This window comes from Rosa rugosa, chromosome 6 (assembly GCF_958449725.1).
Source record: "Rosa rugosa chromosome 6, drRosRugo1.1, whole genome shotgun sequence".
Classification (NCBI taxonomy): domain Eukaryota; kingdom Viridiplantae; phylum Streptophyta; class Magnoliopsida; order Rosales; family Rosaceae; genus Rosa; species Rosa rugosa.
This window is the reverse complement of record NC_084825.1, coordinates 13,080,369-13,095,664: the sequence shown is the minus strand read 5'-3', so window position 1 is coordinate 13,095,664 and position 15,296 is coordinate 13,080,369. Positions and strand designations below refer to the sequence as shown.

Sequence of the window (15,296 nt, the reverse complement as noted above, 5' to 3'; positions counted from 1 at the left end):
AAAGAACAGTTACCTCCTCGGAAACCGTTCGGTTTCCCCACATGCTATTAATCCTCTAATAATAGCTAACTCCTCAAAAAATCGCTCCTCACATGCTGCTAGTCCCTTTTTTCCCGAGATTTGGAATCACTAATCTCGATTTACTGACATCGGTTTTGAAATTGAGCTTCATCCAAGGGTGGGGATTTGCCTGAAGTCCCTATAAATAGTTGTATTTCAGGAAGGGAATACTCACAACAACTTTTCTGAAATATTTGAGAAATGGCCTTTCAATCCTTGCTTCTTTTTCTCCTTCTTCACAAATCTTCCCCTCATGAAATGACCTTTAGCCTCTAAATTTTAGGCTTTATGGCGTAATCTTAAGCCTGGGTTAGGCCTCATGGCGTAATCTTAGGCAACCCCTTGTTTCGTCCTTCTGGAGTTCTGCAACAAAAATGCCAGGCTTCAGATTGGTTTAGAAACACGAGGGGGCTCCAAGTGTGGGATCTCCGGTCATGTAAGATCACTTTTTGAGAAAATCCCATACGCAGAGCGAAACGGGGAGAGGGAGGACGGCCACTCTGAGGTTCATCTTTCCTCCTCTGTTTCCTTTCTTCTGGACCTGGCCCGTGTTGTGCCCTCCAGATGGAAGGGGCTTTGGTTCTCACCTCCTTTTCCCCCTTTCTCTTCTTGATAGAATCTTGGAGGGATGAGAAGGGATGGACTCTTTGAAGGAATGGGTTCAAGCTACAGAATGGCTGTTCCTGTACTTCACGTCCAGCTAATGGTGGTTACCAAGGCTAGAGGGGGTGCAGAGACTCAAGCTGATATTTGGTTCCTTCACTCTCTGCCCCTCCAGGAGATAATGGCGCGGCTCAACCCGGCGTTAGATTCCATAGCTGCTTCCAATTGAGGCGGCTTGGAGGCTCCATTTTCTTTTACTGGAGTCTCCCCTTCTCATGAATAATGGTGTTGGCCAAGCCTATGTTGTATTCCTCTACCGCTTCCATGTAAAGGGGCGCGGGGGCTCCGTTACTCCTCTTTTTCCTTCCCTGAAGTCTGCCGTTGGATTCCATAGCTGCTTCCACTTGAGAAAAGATTTAGAAGATAATCCGAAGATTCTTGTTTTGTATTCTAGCCACTTTTGGCTTTGTAATGAATGTATTGCTTTTGGCCGCAAAGCCACTTTATGAATACAATAATATTTTCTTATCCTGATATCCAAATATCCGTGAGAAGCCAATAATTGTGTCTCGCAAGGCCCCAAATATAGGCCCCCATAGTTGTATATTGAAAATAATATGAACTTTTAAAATATGCTCCGCGTCAAAAAGAGCCTCGTGGCGAGGTTTTTGAGGACATATGTATCTTTTGGATCCACTTGTTGGCTCCCAACTCAAAACTCTTAGCGACAATAACTCCTTCTTTTCCGAGATTTAAGGCACTAATCACTCGTTGAAAAACAACAGTCATGAAAAATAATCTCGTGAAAAGAACAGTTACCTCCTCGGAAACCGTTCGGTTCCCTCGTGCCAATAATCCATTCTTTTCCGAGATTTAAGGCAACTTTAATCACGCTTTACCGACATCGGTTTGACTCTTTAACCATCCAGCAGGTGGAAATGCTTTTCCGAGACTATCGGCCAAGGGTGGAGATTTGCATGCCCTGTTCCTATAAATAGGTGCATTATGGGGATGGGAACGTTCACGCCAAAAAAAACCTTCCTTTGAGTTTCAGATCCTCAACAATACCCTTCCTTTTTTACGAACATCTCTCTGTCAATTTCAGTCCTTCTCTCACAGATCTTCAGTCCTTCCCAATAATTCTAACAGCAATCTTTCTTAATTACTTGTCATCACCATTCTTCAATTCTCGCATTCTCTCAACCCTTCACCAATGGAACCACAAACCCAGCAACCAACCGAGGATGGAGGAAGCAACAAAGCAGCCGGGAGTAGTGCTAACATGCTTTGTAGGCGGAACAGGTGGAATCCCACTATAGATCAGATAAGAATCCTCAAGGAGCTTTTCTACAATAAGGGAGTTAGGTCCCCAACTTTAGAGCAGATTCAGAGGATCTGTCTCCAGCTGAAATGGTACGGCCAGATCGAGTTCAAGAACGTCTATTTTTGGTTCGTGAACCAAAGGGCTCGGGAGAAGCGGAAGAAGAGGTCCACTTCGGATGTTCATGTGCCCATGCAAAGATCAGGGCTTGTTGGTGATGACAATGGTACCAATTGGAAACCTGAGGATCAGTATATTAACTTCGAATCTTCTGCATCTGCTTCTGCTTCTTCAGCTGGTGTGATTGCTTTTAACGGGCAGAAGGGGAACTATGGTGGTTATGGATCTATGAACATGGAGATTGAAACCCTTCCTCTGTTCCCAATGCATGGTGAGGACATCTTTGGTAACATGAAGACTACTTCCGATGGAGGTGGCGGTCACGGTGGTGGCTCTCACATTTCCCTTGAGCTCAGCCTTTCCTGCGAGGGCAAAGCTGAAAAAAAAATTTCCGGAGCCGCTGACTCGGCTTAGTATTGTATAGTGTTGCCCCCTAGTGTTGATAGGCAAAGCGAAGAAACGATTATGGGCCTCAAAAACAGGCCTTCATGAATGGGCTTCGCGAGTGTAGGAACACTAGAATTTCCCACGAAGGCTTATGCGAAGAGACTGGCTAATAAATTAATCCCTCAGTGTTTTGACTCCTCAGTAATTATGGATTGCACTAATTATTTATTTATTTATTTATTTATTTATTATTATTATTTTTTTTTATAAGTAGTTGAATTCAATAAGACAATGTGAATCAAGGTTTAGACATGCGGCCCAAGTATAGTCGCCTAGACACAAATTTTCTTTCAAATCCTTTGGGCAACCTTACTGAAATGGCCAGGTGGGGGAGGGCGAACAAGAGAGGCAGAATCCATTTTGGCATGAGCTACTCCCACATAGTGGTTTAGGCCCATTTGCACGCACTTCTGGATTCAAGAACCTGTCATGAACGTTGTCCCCTTTCTAGACACCATTTCACATAGGCTATACTTACTAAGATGAGAAAGGTCATAAGTGTGAAGACAGTTCAACAAGTGTTAATAAAAGCCGCCCTTAACCTTAAGGGACCTGAACTAGGCACCAATAAGGAGTTTAGGCCAATATTAACAAAAGAGACTTCACCTATTCCGTTATGATTCACAACCCCTTTACCAAATTCAACTTCTTTTTTTTTTTTTTTTAATGAAAAGAAAACTAGAAACGAAAAAATTAACAGAAAATTAAAAGCAAAGAAAGAAAGAAGCTAGCAGCACCATGTTTGGCTAACCTCTAGAAGACCACGGGGAAGGCCATCTATGCTTCATTCCAAGCTCCGATGTATCAAAATTGGTAGGGTAAAAATCCCTCCTGTGAGAGCTTGTAGGAAAAGAACAAAGATACTTCTCGTTGAAGAATTTGGAGGAATTTGGCTCGTGAGAGGGGTATTCTTGCCCCCCAAGTATCTTTGTTGGTTGACGAGACATGATCTCCAATTGTAATTTGGAAGATGACGGTGTCCCAAGATCGGCTTTGTCGCCAACTGTCGCCAACTTCTCTTGATCAAAGGGATGATCATGGGTCATATCTTGCCCCCCATGCATCTGATCAGTAGCCACATATTTGGCTTGATCAGTGGAGACATCAGATATTTGTTCAGAGACAATTTTCTTGTCTGAAGAACAATCTTGTTGATGACGTTCTCCATAAGTAGCCTCTATGTAAGGCTGTGATTCACCAGTGAGGCCATTAGGTTGATTGCCACCTATAGGCAAATCAGCCTCATAAATGACCTCTTCTCGAGCGTTCTGCTCAATTTCTAGGTCCCAATCGCGAAACCTCTGCTTTGTTTTTGCGATCAAAATGGCCATGTCCCTGGCTTGCTTTTCTTTATTCCTCTCGATGTTGGCCATGATGATCGCGAGCTGTTCATCAATGCTTGCCCCCTCTGGGATGGGAATAGGCATAAACTCATCATAAATGGCGGTATCGCCAATGGTGGCAACATTGTCCATCAATTCACTATAGGAATTTCTTTTGGTAAAGATTTTCCCCTGGCATCTCAATGATGACGAAAAAAGACTCTAGTATAGTCCCACTGGGCGTGCCAAAATGTTTGGCTCCAATTTTGCTGCAGCTGGTCAACAGTCTCTTTTCTTGCGCGGGCGTGCCAGCACCGTTCGGGTGCGGTCGTCGGGGGTGTCCCTTGACCTGACTTCTTTCAAGCAATTGTGGACGAGGAGAGCACCAACCTCGTCGTGGGATTCTTTGTGCCTCGTGGTGAGGACTTTTGCTAATCTTCTTGCGTCACCAAATTGATACTCGATGTTGTAGATCGAGCAGAGCGAGAACCACCGGGAAGTAGAGAGAACTTGCTAAAGCGTGACTTTAGCTTGGCTGGGTTGCTAGGGCGTTACCCTTGCTTGGCTGGTTCTGTAACCGTTGTGGTCGCGGCACTACCGTCGGCTCCCGAGGAGACTAGGACCGAAGCACGTTGACAGAGGGTTTGGTGGCACTGAAAGTCGGCTTCTGAGAAGACTAGGACTAGGAGTATGATCACCGGTAAGAGAAAGAGAAGGAGAGGAGTTGCTCTTAGAGAGGTTTGCTCTAGAGAGAACTTAGATCATCTTAGAGATGTTGTTGTTGAATGTGAATGTGTGAATTGTGTTTCAATGTAACCTCTATTTATAGGCTACCATGCCAACTACTTTGGCATTAAACAAATGAAAGTGGAGCACTAATTGGAGATAAGGGAGGTGGAGGTGTAGGTGGAGCACTAATAGGAATGATGAATTTGGGAGATAAGGGAGGTGGAGATGGAGGTGGAGCACTAATAGGAATGATGAATTTGGGAGATAAGGAAGCACTTTCGGCTCCTTTATTCCTTCATGTATATCTCCATCAGAAATTCAGATTCTGGCCATGATGTCTTCATAAAAAATGTTCCACTATGAATCTAGATCATGCTGACCAAATTTCAGAGCTTTCTTCCATGTGGTTGGGCCGAAAATGCTGCTGGACCTCTTACAGGTCCAGTTTTCCAGTTTTGCTTCTGTAGAAAATTGGGCTGATTGTTTGAAGGCCTTCCACTCAAAAAAAGCTCTTGCACTCTTCATAAGAAATGATCCTTGGGCTGTCTAGAATGGATCTGGAAAGTTTCAGCACATTTCGATTTCATTTGGTTAGTCTGCCACCCCTCCTTCCTTGTCTAGCTCGGTTTTTCCTAGCCGAAGTAGGAAAATATGCTAAAGTTGACTTGTCATACTTCCATAGTAGGCTTTATTTAGCCTCTAAATATATATTTCGAGCTTGTCGACAATATATAGCTTGAGCCACTGACATTGGCTCAATTTCTCCAAGACACGCCTTGTCAGGCCAAAATGTTCATTTTGGGTCCAAACAGGTGTCCGCCTAGGCGCCTGGGCGCTAGTCTCCTAGCCACCGCCCGACTAGCGCCTAGCGATTTTTCGAACATTGGGATTTAGCACATGGAATATGAAATATATCACTTTAAGCAAAATCTTCCTGGCACAGGCCACAAGTATGTTCAATTTTATTCTGCAGTTTACAATTTGGAAATTCATAAATATGGCCGAATATTTGTCAAACTCATATACAGGATGACGTTTCGAAAGCTGAAATTTTGTCAGGCACCATTGTTTTATATGGATAGTACTGGAGATTTAGTGATTTACTAGTAGCACCTTTCTGGCGTTCTATACACAAAAGAAGTTCTCTTGATTTGCACCCGTGGCATGATTTTGAGTTCACTTCATGAAAAAAGAAGTATTTGGTGAAACCAAAGAGAGGAAGGAAAAAAAATTGAGCGCGCTTATATGTGCAGAAGTAACAGTACGTAGGATAACTGAAGTTAGAACACACACAGAGGCATTCTTGTTGACGTCTTTGTAAATAATAAATTGATCTAACTGACATGTCTTTATATGATATGTCACAGGCGTCAAAAGATCAAAGCCAAGTTTACTTCTGGATATAACTATCTTGAAGATGAACTTACCGGATAGCAGATGCTGATCGAGAGGGTACTAATTAAAATACTGAATAGAGTAACTAAAGGCATTCGATGATACAGATTTAGTCGGTTAATTTTCTAAATGGCATACATCTGTCCAGAATGGAGTACCAATCATAATCTAGCACTACAGAGTTCAGTCTGTTCAGTCACAACATAAGTTAGTGGCTTAGTGGCTTGGTCTCTTTTATCAGCGACATTCTTTCCTTTCTGTTTGTTTATTGTTCTAATTTTCTCTGTGAAGAATGCTTTTCGAGGCTATTCTTGCACCCTGACATTCTGAATTGTAATTCATGATAAAGAAACTATCTTTTATATCATGCTAGCTATACTAAAAAGTAGTTTCGAGCCTAACCTACATTCACACAATCGTGCCATCTCTTACATTTATATCATGCTGTACTAAACCCATCTTTTACCGCCGAACATTAGAGCTGGTTTATCATATGTGTCCGTGTCTTCTCTTTGTGGTATGATCGTGCTTAAGTTGCTAAGAAAATCTGGATATCATTGTTTTTTTTTTTTTTCCTAGTCATTTCCTATATTGGATAGCCATAAATCAAAACCAGACATTTACTGCTACATTGTGATTCAGATATATACATCCATCTCTATTGAATGTAGCCAATTAGGGTTGCCTTTATATCTGTCCAATTTCACTAATGGTGCGTTTGGATGAGAAAATTATGAAATCCGTAGGAATTTATAAATAATGGAATCTTTAACTCCATCAATCTAAAATTCCATTAATTGCAATTTCTATTGTTTGGTTGTATCTATTTAGGATTTGAAATGTGTAATAAATTAAGAAAGTTTAAAATAAATAAATAAATAAAATAGAAAAAAACCTTGTTTTGGAAATGAAAATTGAATATTGCAAAGGAATTCGTAAATGACACCTATTTTGGTGGAAATTGAAGTGGGGAATTTAAACAATGAATTCCTTCGTTTTTTTCCACAGAGAAATTTAAAATTTCCAATATGATAATGCCAAACGAGAGAATTAGCTTGTAGGAATTATAAAATCCTCACTTTCAATTAAATTCCATCATTTTTTCCCTCATCCAAACACACTCTAACAGGAATTATAGGGAGTCGATGGCATTCATTAGAGCAACTATTTTTTGTATTATCCTTTACTGAAAGTAGTTCATTGTAGGAGCTTAAAGGTTAGAAATGTCATTTTGCACCGAATGATAGGAATGCTGAACCTCCACCTCAATTTCATAGAAGCATTGCAGACCCATCAACCATGGTTGCAGTGCTTCAGCTGAGTCCTCTGGAAGTTTCATAACCAAAATGAACCCAAATTCATATCCCAAAACGAACCCAAATTCATAGCCCACAAACCAAGACACCAAGTAAAGCAACTTCACTGTTACATCACTAAGAAAGGCCTCAGTCACAGACCCTCTAATGTCACCAAGCTCATTAGCACATGCGCCGAAACGGGCACCTTCGAAAGCTTAGACTATGCCCGAAAAGCCTTCGACTTGTTCCTTGAAGAAGAAGAAACAAAGGGTGTATTGGTCGTGTACAATTCTCTGATAAAAGGGTTAGTCTGGTGCTGGGCTTAGTGACGAGGCTATTGGGCTCTATGTTCAGATGTTGCATTGAGCGCGTGTTCGAAGACTGTGGCTTTCTCTGAAGGGGTTCAGCTCCATGAGTGTTTTATGGGAATTATTCTTTGATTCGTTTCTATGCAATGTGGGGACTTAGATTATGCCCGGAAGGTGTTTGATGAAATGCTTGAGAGAAATACTGTGTCGTGCACTAGTTTGATTTGTGGTTATATGCCAAGGGAGGCTGTTTCTTTGTTTTTTCGAGATGTTGGCTACCGGGATTAAACCCAATTCGGTGACTATGGTGTGTCTCATTTTTGCTTGCGCAAAGTTGAGGATGTTGCGTTGAGTGAGAGGGTGTGTGCTTACATTCGGGAGTCTGGACTGAAGAGTAATATGCTTATGGTGAAGAGTAATATGCTTACATTCGGGAGCTACTGATGCTGCAAAGTGGCTTTTTGATGAATGTGTGGATAAGAACTCGGTTCTTTACAATACGATTTTGTCAAAGTGGCTGGTGAAGCAGTTTCAGTGATGGGTGAAATGCTACAGCAGCCATTCGAGCAATGGCCATGCAAGGAAATGGGGAGCGAGCTCTAGAGCTTTTTGATGACATTGGGAAAGGGTGCAGATTCTTGCCAACTCCAAATAAGCTAGCTAGGTGAAAGTGTTTGCTGTTCCCCTTAGTTGTGCGACTTGTGCCTACATTATTTTCCTAGGTCCTTATGTGCCAATCCATCGAAAAATATCATATGTTTCCTTGGATTAAGCAATCGTTTCTCAGAAACAGTTCCATAGATGACTGCAATTTTGAAAAAGTGTTCTTCAGAAGGTCCAACTGCATTTCTTTTCCATTAAAGTGATTAACAGTGGTGGTTGCTGAATATTTTTCAGCAGCAGTGATCAAGTGGCATGATGCTGGGGCTTCCCTTAAGACGCTGCTGCAGGATGGCTGCACATCCATCAGGCTTAACCAAGTTCCAAACCGATCGGTATGCGAGTATTTGTGATCATCTTAGAATTACATGTATTATTCTCTTTTCCTTGTTTTTGTAACTTAAGGAATTGTCTCTAAAACTATTACCATGATGCTGGTGTTGTCATATCTTGAACTTTCAGAATACCGGTGCTATTTAAGGTTCATTACTTTATTCAATCCAAAACCCGTTTAGTGAAAAATAGATATTGAAAAGAATAGCACATTTTATAGGGTCTTAAAAAATTAGCCGGAAGGCTTGAATACCCTAAACTTAAATACCTATAAATAAATATCCATTATCTAAATTAAACTACAGACGAGAAAATCCGATTGCCATATTATTATAAATGCAATCTCCTCCATAGAAAGTAGTCAAATACATTGAACCTAAAAAAGTGTACACACTGGATAATTTTAGTCCAAGTCTAAAAGGAAAAAGTAAAAGAAGAAACTTCTTGGCAACTGGGCCTCCTAATGTTGACAATGCCGACTGGTTTTATTAAATATGTTCAGGAAACGTGGTTTTTGACTCAAAATAGCAGCCCCAGATGGAAGAAGGGAAAGCAGAAGCTGCTTTGCAAGTGCTTCGTGAGTTGCAAGGAAGGCAGGCACTAGGAAGGCAACATGCAACAGCACTCTAGGAAGGCAGATCAATAGGAAGGCAACATTCAACAGATGGAGCAAGGCATAGCAAAGCAAAATATGGCTGCTCTGACCAATGAAGCAGCTAGTTCTTCATCTTCTTCTCTCCCACTTTCTTCTACTGACCAAAATCATTATACATACCAGGTTTTCCTGAGTTTTCGAGGGGAGGATACACGCTTTAATTTCACAGATCATCTGCACACCGCTTTGGAGGACAGGGGAATTAAGACCTTCATAGATGATGAGCTCAGAAGAGGAGAGGAAATATCCGCGGCTCTTGTCAGAGCAATTGAGGAGTCCAGAGTTTCAATCATTGTCTTCTCTCAAAATTATGCTTCGTCAAGGTGGTGCTTAGATGAGCTGGTCAAGATTCTTGAATGCAGAAAATCCAAAGGACAGGAAGTTAGACCTGTATTTTACAAGGTTGATCCGGCAGATGTACGACACCAAAGAGGTGCTTTCGGTGACGCATTTGCTACGCTTGATCAATGCAAATACAAAGACAACATGGACAAATGGAAGGCAGCTCTTAAGGAAGCAGCAGATTTGTCTGGATGGCCTTTCAAGGATGGCGAGTATGTTTCTAACCCCCAACTAGCTAGTTAATTAGTTAGCCTCTTTTTTATATTTTTGAGGACAACATTAATCTTCCACTTTATTTGATTTCGTATATATGCTTTTAAATTCATAGGTCTGAGGCTAAATTTATCAGGAAGATTGTTGGGGAGTTGTCCGCCCGAGTAGTAAACCCTTCATGTGAGTTGCAAGTAGCTGCATATCCAATTGGATTAGAGTCTTGTAGACAAGCTGTCAAAAGTCTTTTAAAAGCCGAGGAAAATATTGTTCGCATGGTAGGCATATGGGGGCCTGGTGGAATAGGAAAGACCACAATCGCGAAAGATGTGTTTAATTCAATTAGCTATAAGTTTGCATGTAGTTGTTTCTTGGCAGATGTTAGATCAAATGCCCTAGTCCAACTGCAAGAGACACTTTTATTTGATATTTTAAGAGACTCAACTTTGAAGGTGAACAGTGTTCATAAAGGAGTCGGTTTGATAAAGACAAGGATGCAAAATAAAAAAGTTCTCTTAATCCTTGATGACGTGAGTCATTCTAGCCAATTACAGAACTTGGTTCCATCCCCTAATTGCTTTGGGCCGGGCAGTAGAATTCTCATAACAACAAGAGATAAACGTTGGCTAATTGCTCATGAAGTTGATGAAGTATACGAGGTGAAGATGTTAAATGATCATCACGCTTTGGAGTTGTTTAGCTTGCATGCATTCAAAAGAAATGGACCTCCAAGTGATTATCTGGAACTTGCACAACATGTTATAAGCTATGCCCAAGGCCTTCCATTAGCTTTGATACTCTTAGGCTCTCATCTATTTCGTAGACGCATAGAGGAGTGGAAAGCTACAATAGGTAGTTTTAAAGGAGGTCCTCAGGCAGAGATACAAGACGTTCTCACACTAAGTTATGATGCTCTAGGAGCAGATTTAAAAGAACTATTTCTTGATATTGCTTGCTTCTTTAAAGGTAAGCATGTTGCCCGTGTGAAACCAATACTAGAAGCTCTCTACGACCTCAAAACAATGATGATTGGTATTGCACAACTCCAAGAAAAGGCCTTGATAAAAATTGACAAAGATGTGATTTGGATGCATGACTTGATAGAGGAAATGGGTAAAGATATAGTGTATCAAGAGTCACCTGGTGAGCCCGGAAAACGCAGTAGAGTGTGGAGTGAAGAAGATGTCAACCACATTCTAACAAATAATACAGTAAGAATATTAATGATTTTTGTGTCTTTCATTATGAAAAACATTTTATACTGAATATAATTTCTTACTGGCACCTTGAAGAAAACTGTATTGAAACAGTACTTCTGTTTCCAATAGAAATTGCTATGTTATTTTTCTTTATTGAATAGAAATTGCAACTATAAATGTTCCTATGTTAATATGGTTGCTTTCTTTTAATGTAGGGAACAAAGAAAGTTATAGGCATCCAGGTCTCGTGGCGATCATCTATGATATTTTTGAATGGTAAAAGCTTCTCACAGATGAAGAATCTTAGATATATTTCTATGAGCAAGGACCTGGAATTGTTTGCCTCAAAATCGTCTAAAATCAGGTCCAAACAGGAATATGAATCCTTTTCTGGAGACATTGATTATCTCTCCAACCAGTTGAGGTGGCTTGATTGGCCTGATAGTCCGTTGCAATCTTTTCCGTCTGATTTTCATGCAAACAAACTTGTAAACCTCAATATTCCTGACAGCCACAGAATCACACGACTATGGGAGGGACGTAAGGTACTTTAATATAATATCCATTTTATTTCAAGACTTTTTTAATTAAAAAATAAATAATAAATAATTGTGTTGTAAATTGTTGTCCCCACTTGGTTGATCTTTTCCTTTTTCTTTTGCCATGCAGAATTTTTCAAAGCTAACACGTATGAATTTAAGGGGTTGTGAATCCCTAACAGGACTGCCATACTTCAGTGGAATACCCAACTTGAAAGAGTTGGATCTAGCAGATTGTGAAAATCTTATAACAATACCATGCAATGAGTTACAAAATCTGGAGATCCTAAATGTGAGTAGATGCTCAAATCTTGTTACATTTCAAACAAAAGCAAGTATTTCACATGATCGTGACAGTGGCTCGCTAGCGCTTCCCAAGCTACTTGTACTGAAAATCAAAGGATGTAATTTATCATCTGCTGATTTCATTGGGAGTCTTGACTGCTTGAAAACATTAACCGAACTTGATCTCTCAAGTAACAATTTTGTTAGTGTTCCTGCACTCGGCAAATTTGTCAACTTGCCAAGGATCGACTTGAATTGTTGCAAGAGACTTAGAGAGATTCCAGAGCTTCCACCAAATATACTTGAGGTAAATGCGAGGGATTGCGAATCACTGGAGAGATTTTATATATGGCCCAAATCTTTGAAAATGATAGAGATGGACTTGTGTAATTGCCATAGATTTAGTTACAGTCTGGGATATGACATGGAGAAGATGGAAAATATTTTGCTGAATAATCAGGTCCGTTTATTCTCTCACGCGTTTTGTTTTATGTGATTTCAGTATTTCATGATGCATACACCTTATTAATATGGGGTGAGACCCGCCTACAGTTAAGGGGTCTCTCACCTGAATTCCTATTGCTGAAAGAATACGTTCGGTATTAACATAGTTGACATTTTTATTGCAGAACAGCTCCCCATTTACGCTTGTATTACCCGGTAGTGAGGTTCCGAAGTGGTTCCATATTTCGAAGGAGGTTGCGGCTAATGAAAAAGACCTGGCATTGACATGTGCAGTTTCTTTTGAAATCCCAAGCAAATTGAATTGGGAGAACATAGGACTGGCTCTTTGTTCTGTTTTAGTTGAGGAAACTTTTAGTATTTTTATTGACGATCGAGCTGTTATTTCCATCAATGAGGAACTCATAGATCAGAGATCCAATCGGCACAGTCCAACGCCAATTGGCCATATGCGTCTGAATTATATTCCATTATCTGATGAAATAAAGGGAAAGGTGGATCAAAACGGTTGGTCGCATTATCACTGTCGAGTTCAATTTTACCCTGTTGATCAAATGAAAAGCTGTGGAGTTCACCTCGTATGCCAACCACCGAATGAATATTCAAATAAGATTGTAATGGCAGCTCCACCTGCCGATGAGAGTGGTATGCTAGACTGCCTTTCGTGGTTTTCATTGCCGTCAATTGAAGATGATTGTGAATCACTGGACACAGACGTTGGCCTAGACATAAGGCGTTGGCTTTCGTGAACCTGCTGATTTCTTGATAGCTGCTGTTGGACCAGCTGTTGTTCCTGCAATCACTCCAGCTATGGAGAAAACAATACCTTTGGCTATATCTGATTGCTTTCAGATAAGAATTTTGATGATCTGGCTTGTTCCTTTATAAAGTTGGCTTTAGTTATCTAATTGATGCTTGTGCTGCAGAAAGTAGTGGGAGATAAAGCAGTTAATCAATTGGAAAATCAGTTAACTCAAAACTTGAAGCTACTGTATCCAGGAAAATCGAGGCACGGTTTCAAACATCGGGTAAACAAGCTCTTCAGGTATGTCTAAATGTCATAGTGACTTAATTTCTTTGCATTTGTGATTTGAATATCTAACACGCGTTTGATTTGCTTCAGTAAACCTTTTAACTAATGTTATATATAACCTTTTTACATAGGATTCTCTTAAGTCTAGCATGGAAGCTTCAGTGGTACCTGCCTTTGAGAAGTCATGTAAAGCCATGTTTGAGCAAGTAGATGCCACATTCCAGAAGGGAATGGTTGAACATGCAATTGTGGCTCTGCAGCATTTTGAGTCTGCACATTCTCCGTTAGCCCATGCTTTAAGGGTGTGTATGCTTGTACTCTGTCCATCTTCTTCTCTTTTACTAATTTATTTATTGACAAAGTTTCTTCACTTATGCTTTCAAGAACTATAATGTTTGGGGTCTTTGATTCTTATGAGAAAAAGCGGAATGAAGATTGGTAGCTCGTTAAGAATTATTATCTGCTCACAATGACTGCAGAACTTCTTGTGGGGTGCACTAGTATTTATGTAACTGGTCTATTTTGAGGTGCATTAGCTAAAGCAAATTTCATTGAGATGTGTTCTTTTAGAGTGGTTCAAAGCAACAACTTGAAACGATGCTGCTCTTTTAACTTCAAGTTTCAAATTGTCAGAATCCAGATTTTTATGAGTATTCCTTCCTTTTCAAGATATTCCAATTTAGGGTTTTCTCTTTGTTCTAAAAACTGCAGTAGTAAGCATACTAGGGTTGACATGTCTAGACATTTGGTTTTTCCTCCCCTTCTTTCTGTGCCATTTGTTTTCAACTTTTCATTCATGTACTAAAGGACAAACATTCTCATGTTAATCTTTTTCACTATTTTAATTTTCAAACTTAAGGATTGTATTATATAATGGGTATACTTGCAAGGAGTGAAGAATATGCTAAAAGTTCTAGTCTGACTTGGCTAAATTCCGCTTCAAGGTGACTTGGCTAAAATCTGGATATCATTGTTTCCTTGATTGGATAGCCTTAAAATCAAAACTGGACATCAACTGCTTCATTGTGAATCAAATTTTTACAGCCGTCTCTCTTTGCTTCATATGTTCACAACCGCATTCAAAGATGAAAGATATTCATCTGTTCACAATGACTGACATTCTAAAGTGTAATTCATCTCTTGTATCATGCTATACTGAAAGTAGTTCATTAGATTAGAGCCACTCAAAGGCTAGAAATGTCATTTTGTGCTGGACCTGCACCTCAACTCTCTTCTCGGAAAACAGAGGCCTCATAGATGAAGGGAAACCAAGTCCATAATTTTCTAAAAAACAGAAATAGAAGCATTGCAATTAAGTTAGTTGACAGTTAGATACAACCCGAAAATAGGCCAACCGACCCATCAACCATGGCTGCAGTGCTTCAGCTGAGTCCTCTGCTCTCAGCGCATGCTCGAAGATTGTGGCTTTCTGTGAAGGGGTTCAGCTCCATGGGTCTGCTTGTGAAGATGGGTTTGAGAGATGTGTTTATTGGGATTTCTTAGATTCGTTTCTATGCAGAATGTGGGCACTTGGATTATGCCTGCAATGGTGTTTGATGAAATGCTTGAGAGAAACACTCTGTCGTGGACTAATCAGAGAGGTTTGGAGCTGTGACTTGGAAACAATCTTTAGACTTCAAGCTTCAAAGTGCAATAGCTGATTATAATTCCAAGACTTCTCAGGTTTGTTTTTCCTCTTTTTTCTCAGATTCTGCAGGTACATTGCTTTTATAAGGCTATGGTTGACATTTGTTGGTTTTTCTAAGCTTTTAGTTCATGAGTGGTTAGTAAGATTTGGAATTAGCACAATGGTAGTTGCATAAACTAATCAGCATATATGGATGGCATTTGGGGTCACCATACTGGCACCTTAAGAAAGAGAAGCAAGTACCTCTAGTTATGTTAGCAAATTTTAGCAAACGGCTCCATGGATTGAATTTGTATATGAGTTATTGAAAACTCGGACTGCATGTAA

The 15,296-nt window shown here is 40.2% G+C and overlaps 1 protein-coding gene and 1 long non-coding RNA gene across 6 annotated transcripts in view; both read left to right on the top strand.

Annotated features, from left to right (window-relative positions):
• The window catches only part of LOC133714601 (uncharacterized), a 64,340-nt gene that overhangs the window by 47,325 nt on the left and 1,719 nt on the right, over nucleotides 1-15,296 (top strand). The window lies entirely within an intron of this gene.
• LOC133714600 (disease resistance protein RUN1-like) lies at nucleotides 7,188-13,999 on the top strand. 5 transcript variants are annotated; one of them, XM_062140751.1, is made up of 8 exons: nucleotides 7,191-8,267; nucleotides 8,504-8,598; nucleotides 9,099-9,805; nucleotides 9,922-11,014; nucleotides 11,218-11,547; nucleotides 11,672-12,286; nucleotides 12,456-13,333; nucleotides 13,453-13,999. In XM_062140751.1, exons 3-7 carry the CDS (start codon nucleotides 9,261-9,263, stop codon nucleotides 13,035-13,037), a joined length of 3,165 nt encoding a protein of 1,054 aa, XP_061996735.1. In that variant the 5' UTR covers nucleotides 7,191-8,267; nucleotides 8,504-8,598; nucleotides 9,099-9,260; the 3' UTR covers nucleotides 13,038-13,333; nucleotides 13,453-13,999. The 5 variants fall into 5 exon arrangements, with proteins under 5 accessions (XP_061996736.1, XP_061996735.1, XP_061996734.1 ...); XM_062140750.1 differs by having other exon boundaries at nucleotides 8,501-8,598; XM_062140749.1 differs by having other exon boundaries at nucleotides 7,191-8,598; nucleotides 13,453-13,623; nucleotides 13,706-13,999.

Excerpts from the sequence above, each read along its gene's own strand:
- LOC133714600 (XM_062140751.1), top strand. The coding sequence starts at position 9,261 with ATGGAGCAAGGCATAGCAAAGCAAAATATGGCTGCTCTGACCAATGAA. Across the intron at positions 9,806-9,921 it reads TGGCCTTTCAAGGATGGCGA|GTCTGAGGCTAAATTTATCA; the intron begins GTATGTTTCTAA and ends TTAAATTCATAG. Across the intron at positions 11,548-11,671 it reads GACTATGGGAGGGACGTAAG|AATTTTTCAAAGCTAACACG; the intron begins GTACTTTAATAT and ends TTTGCCATGCAG.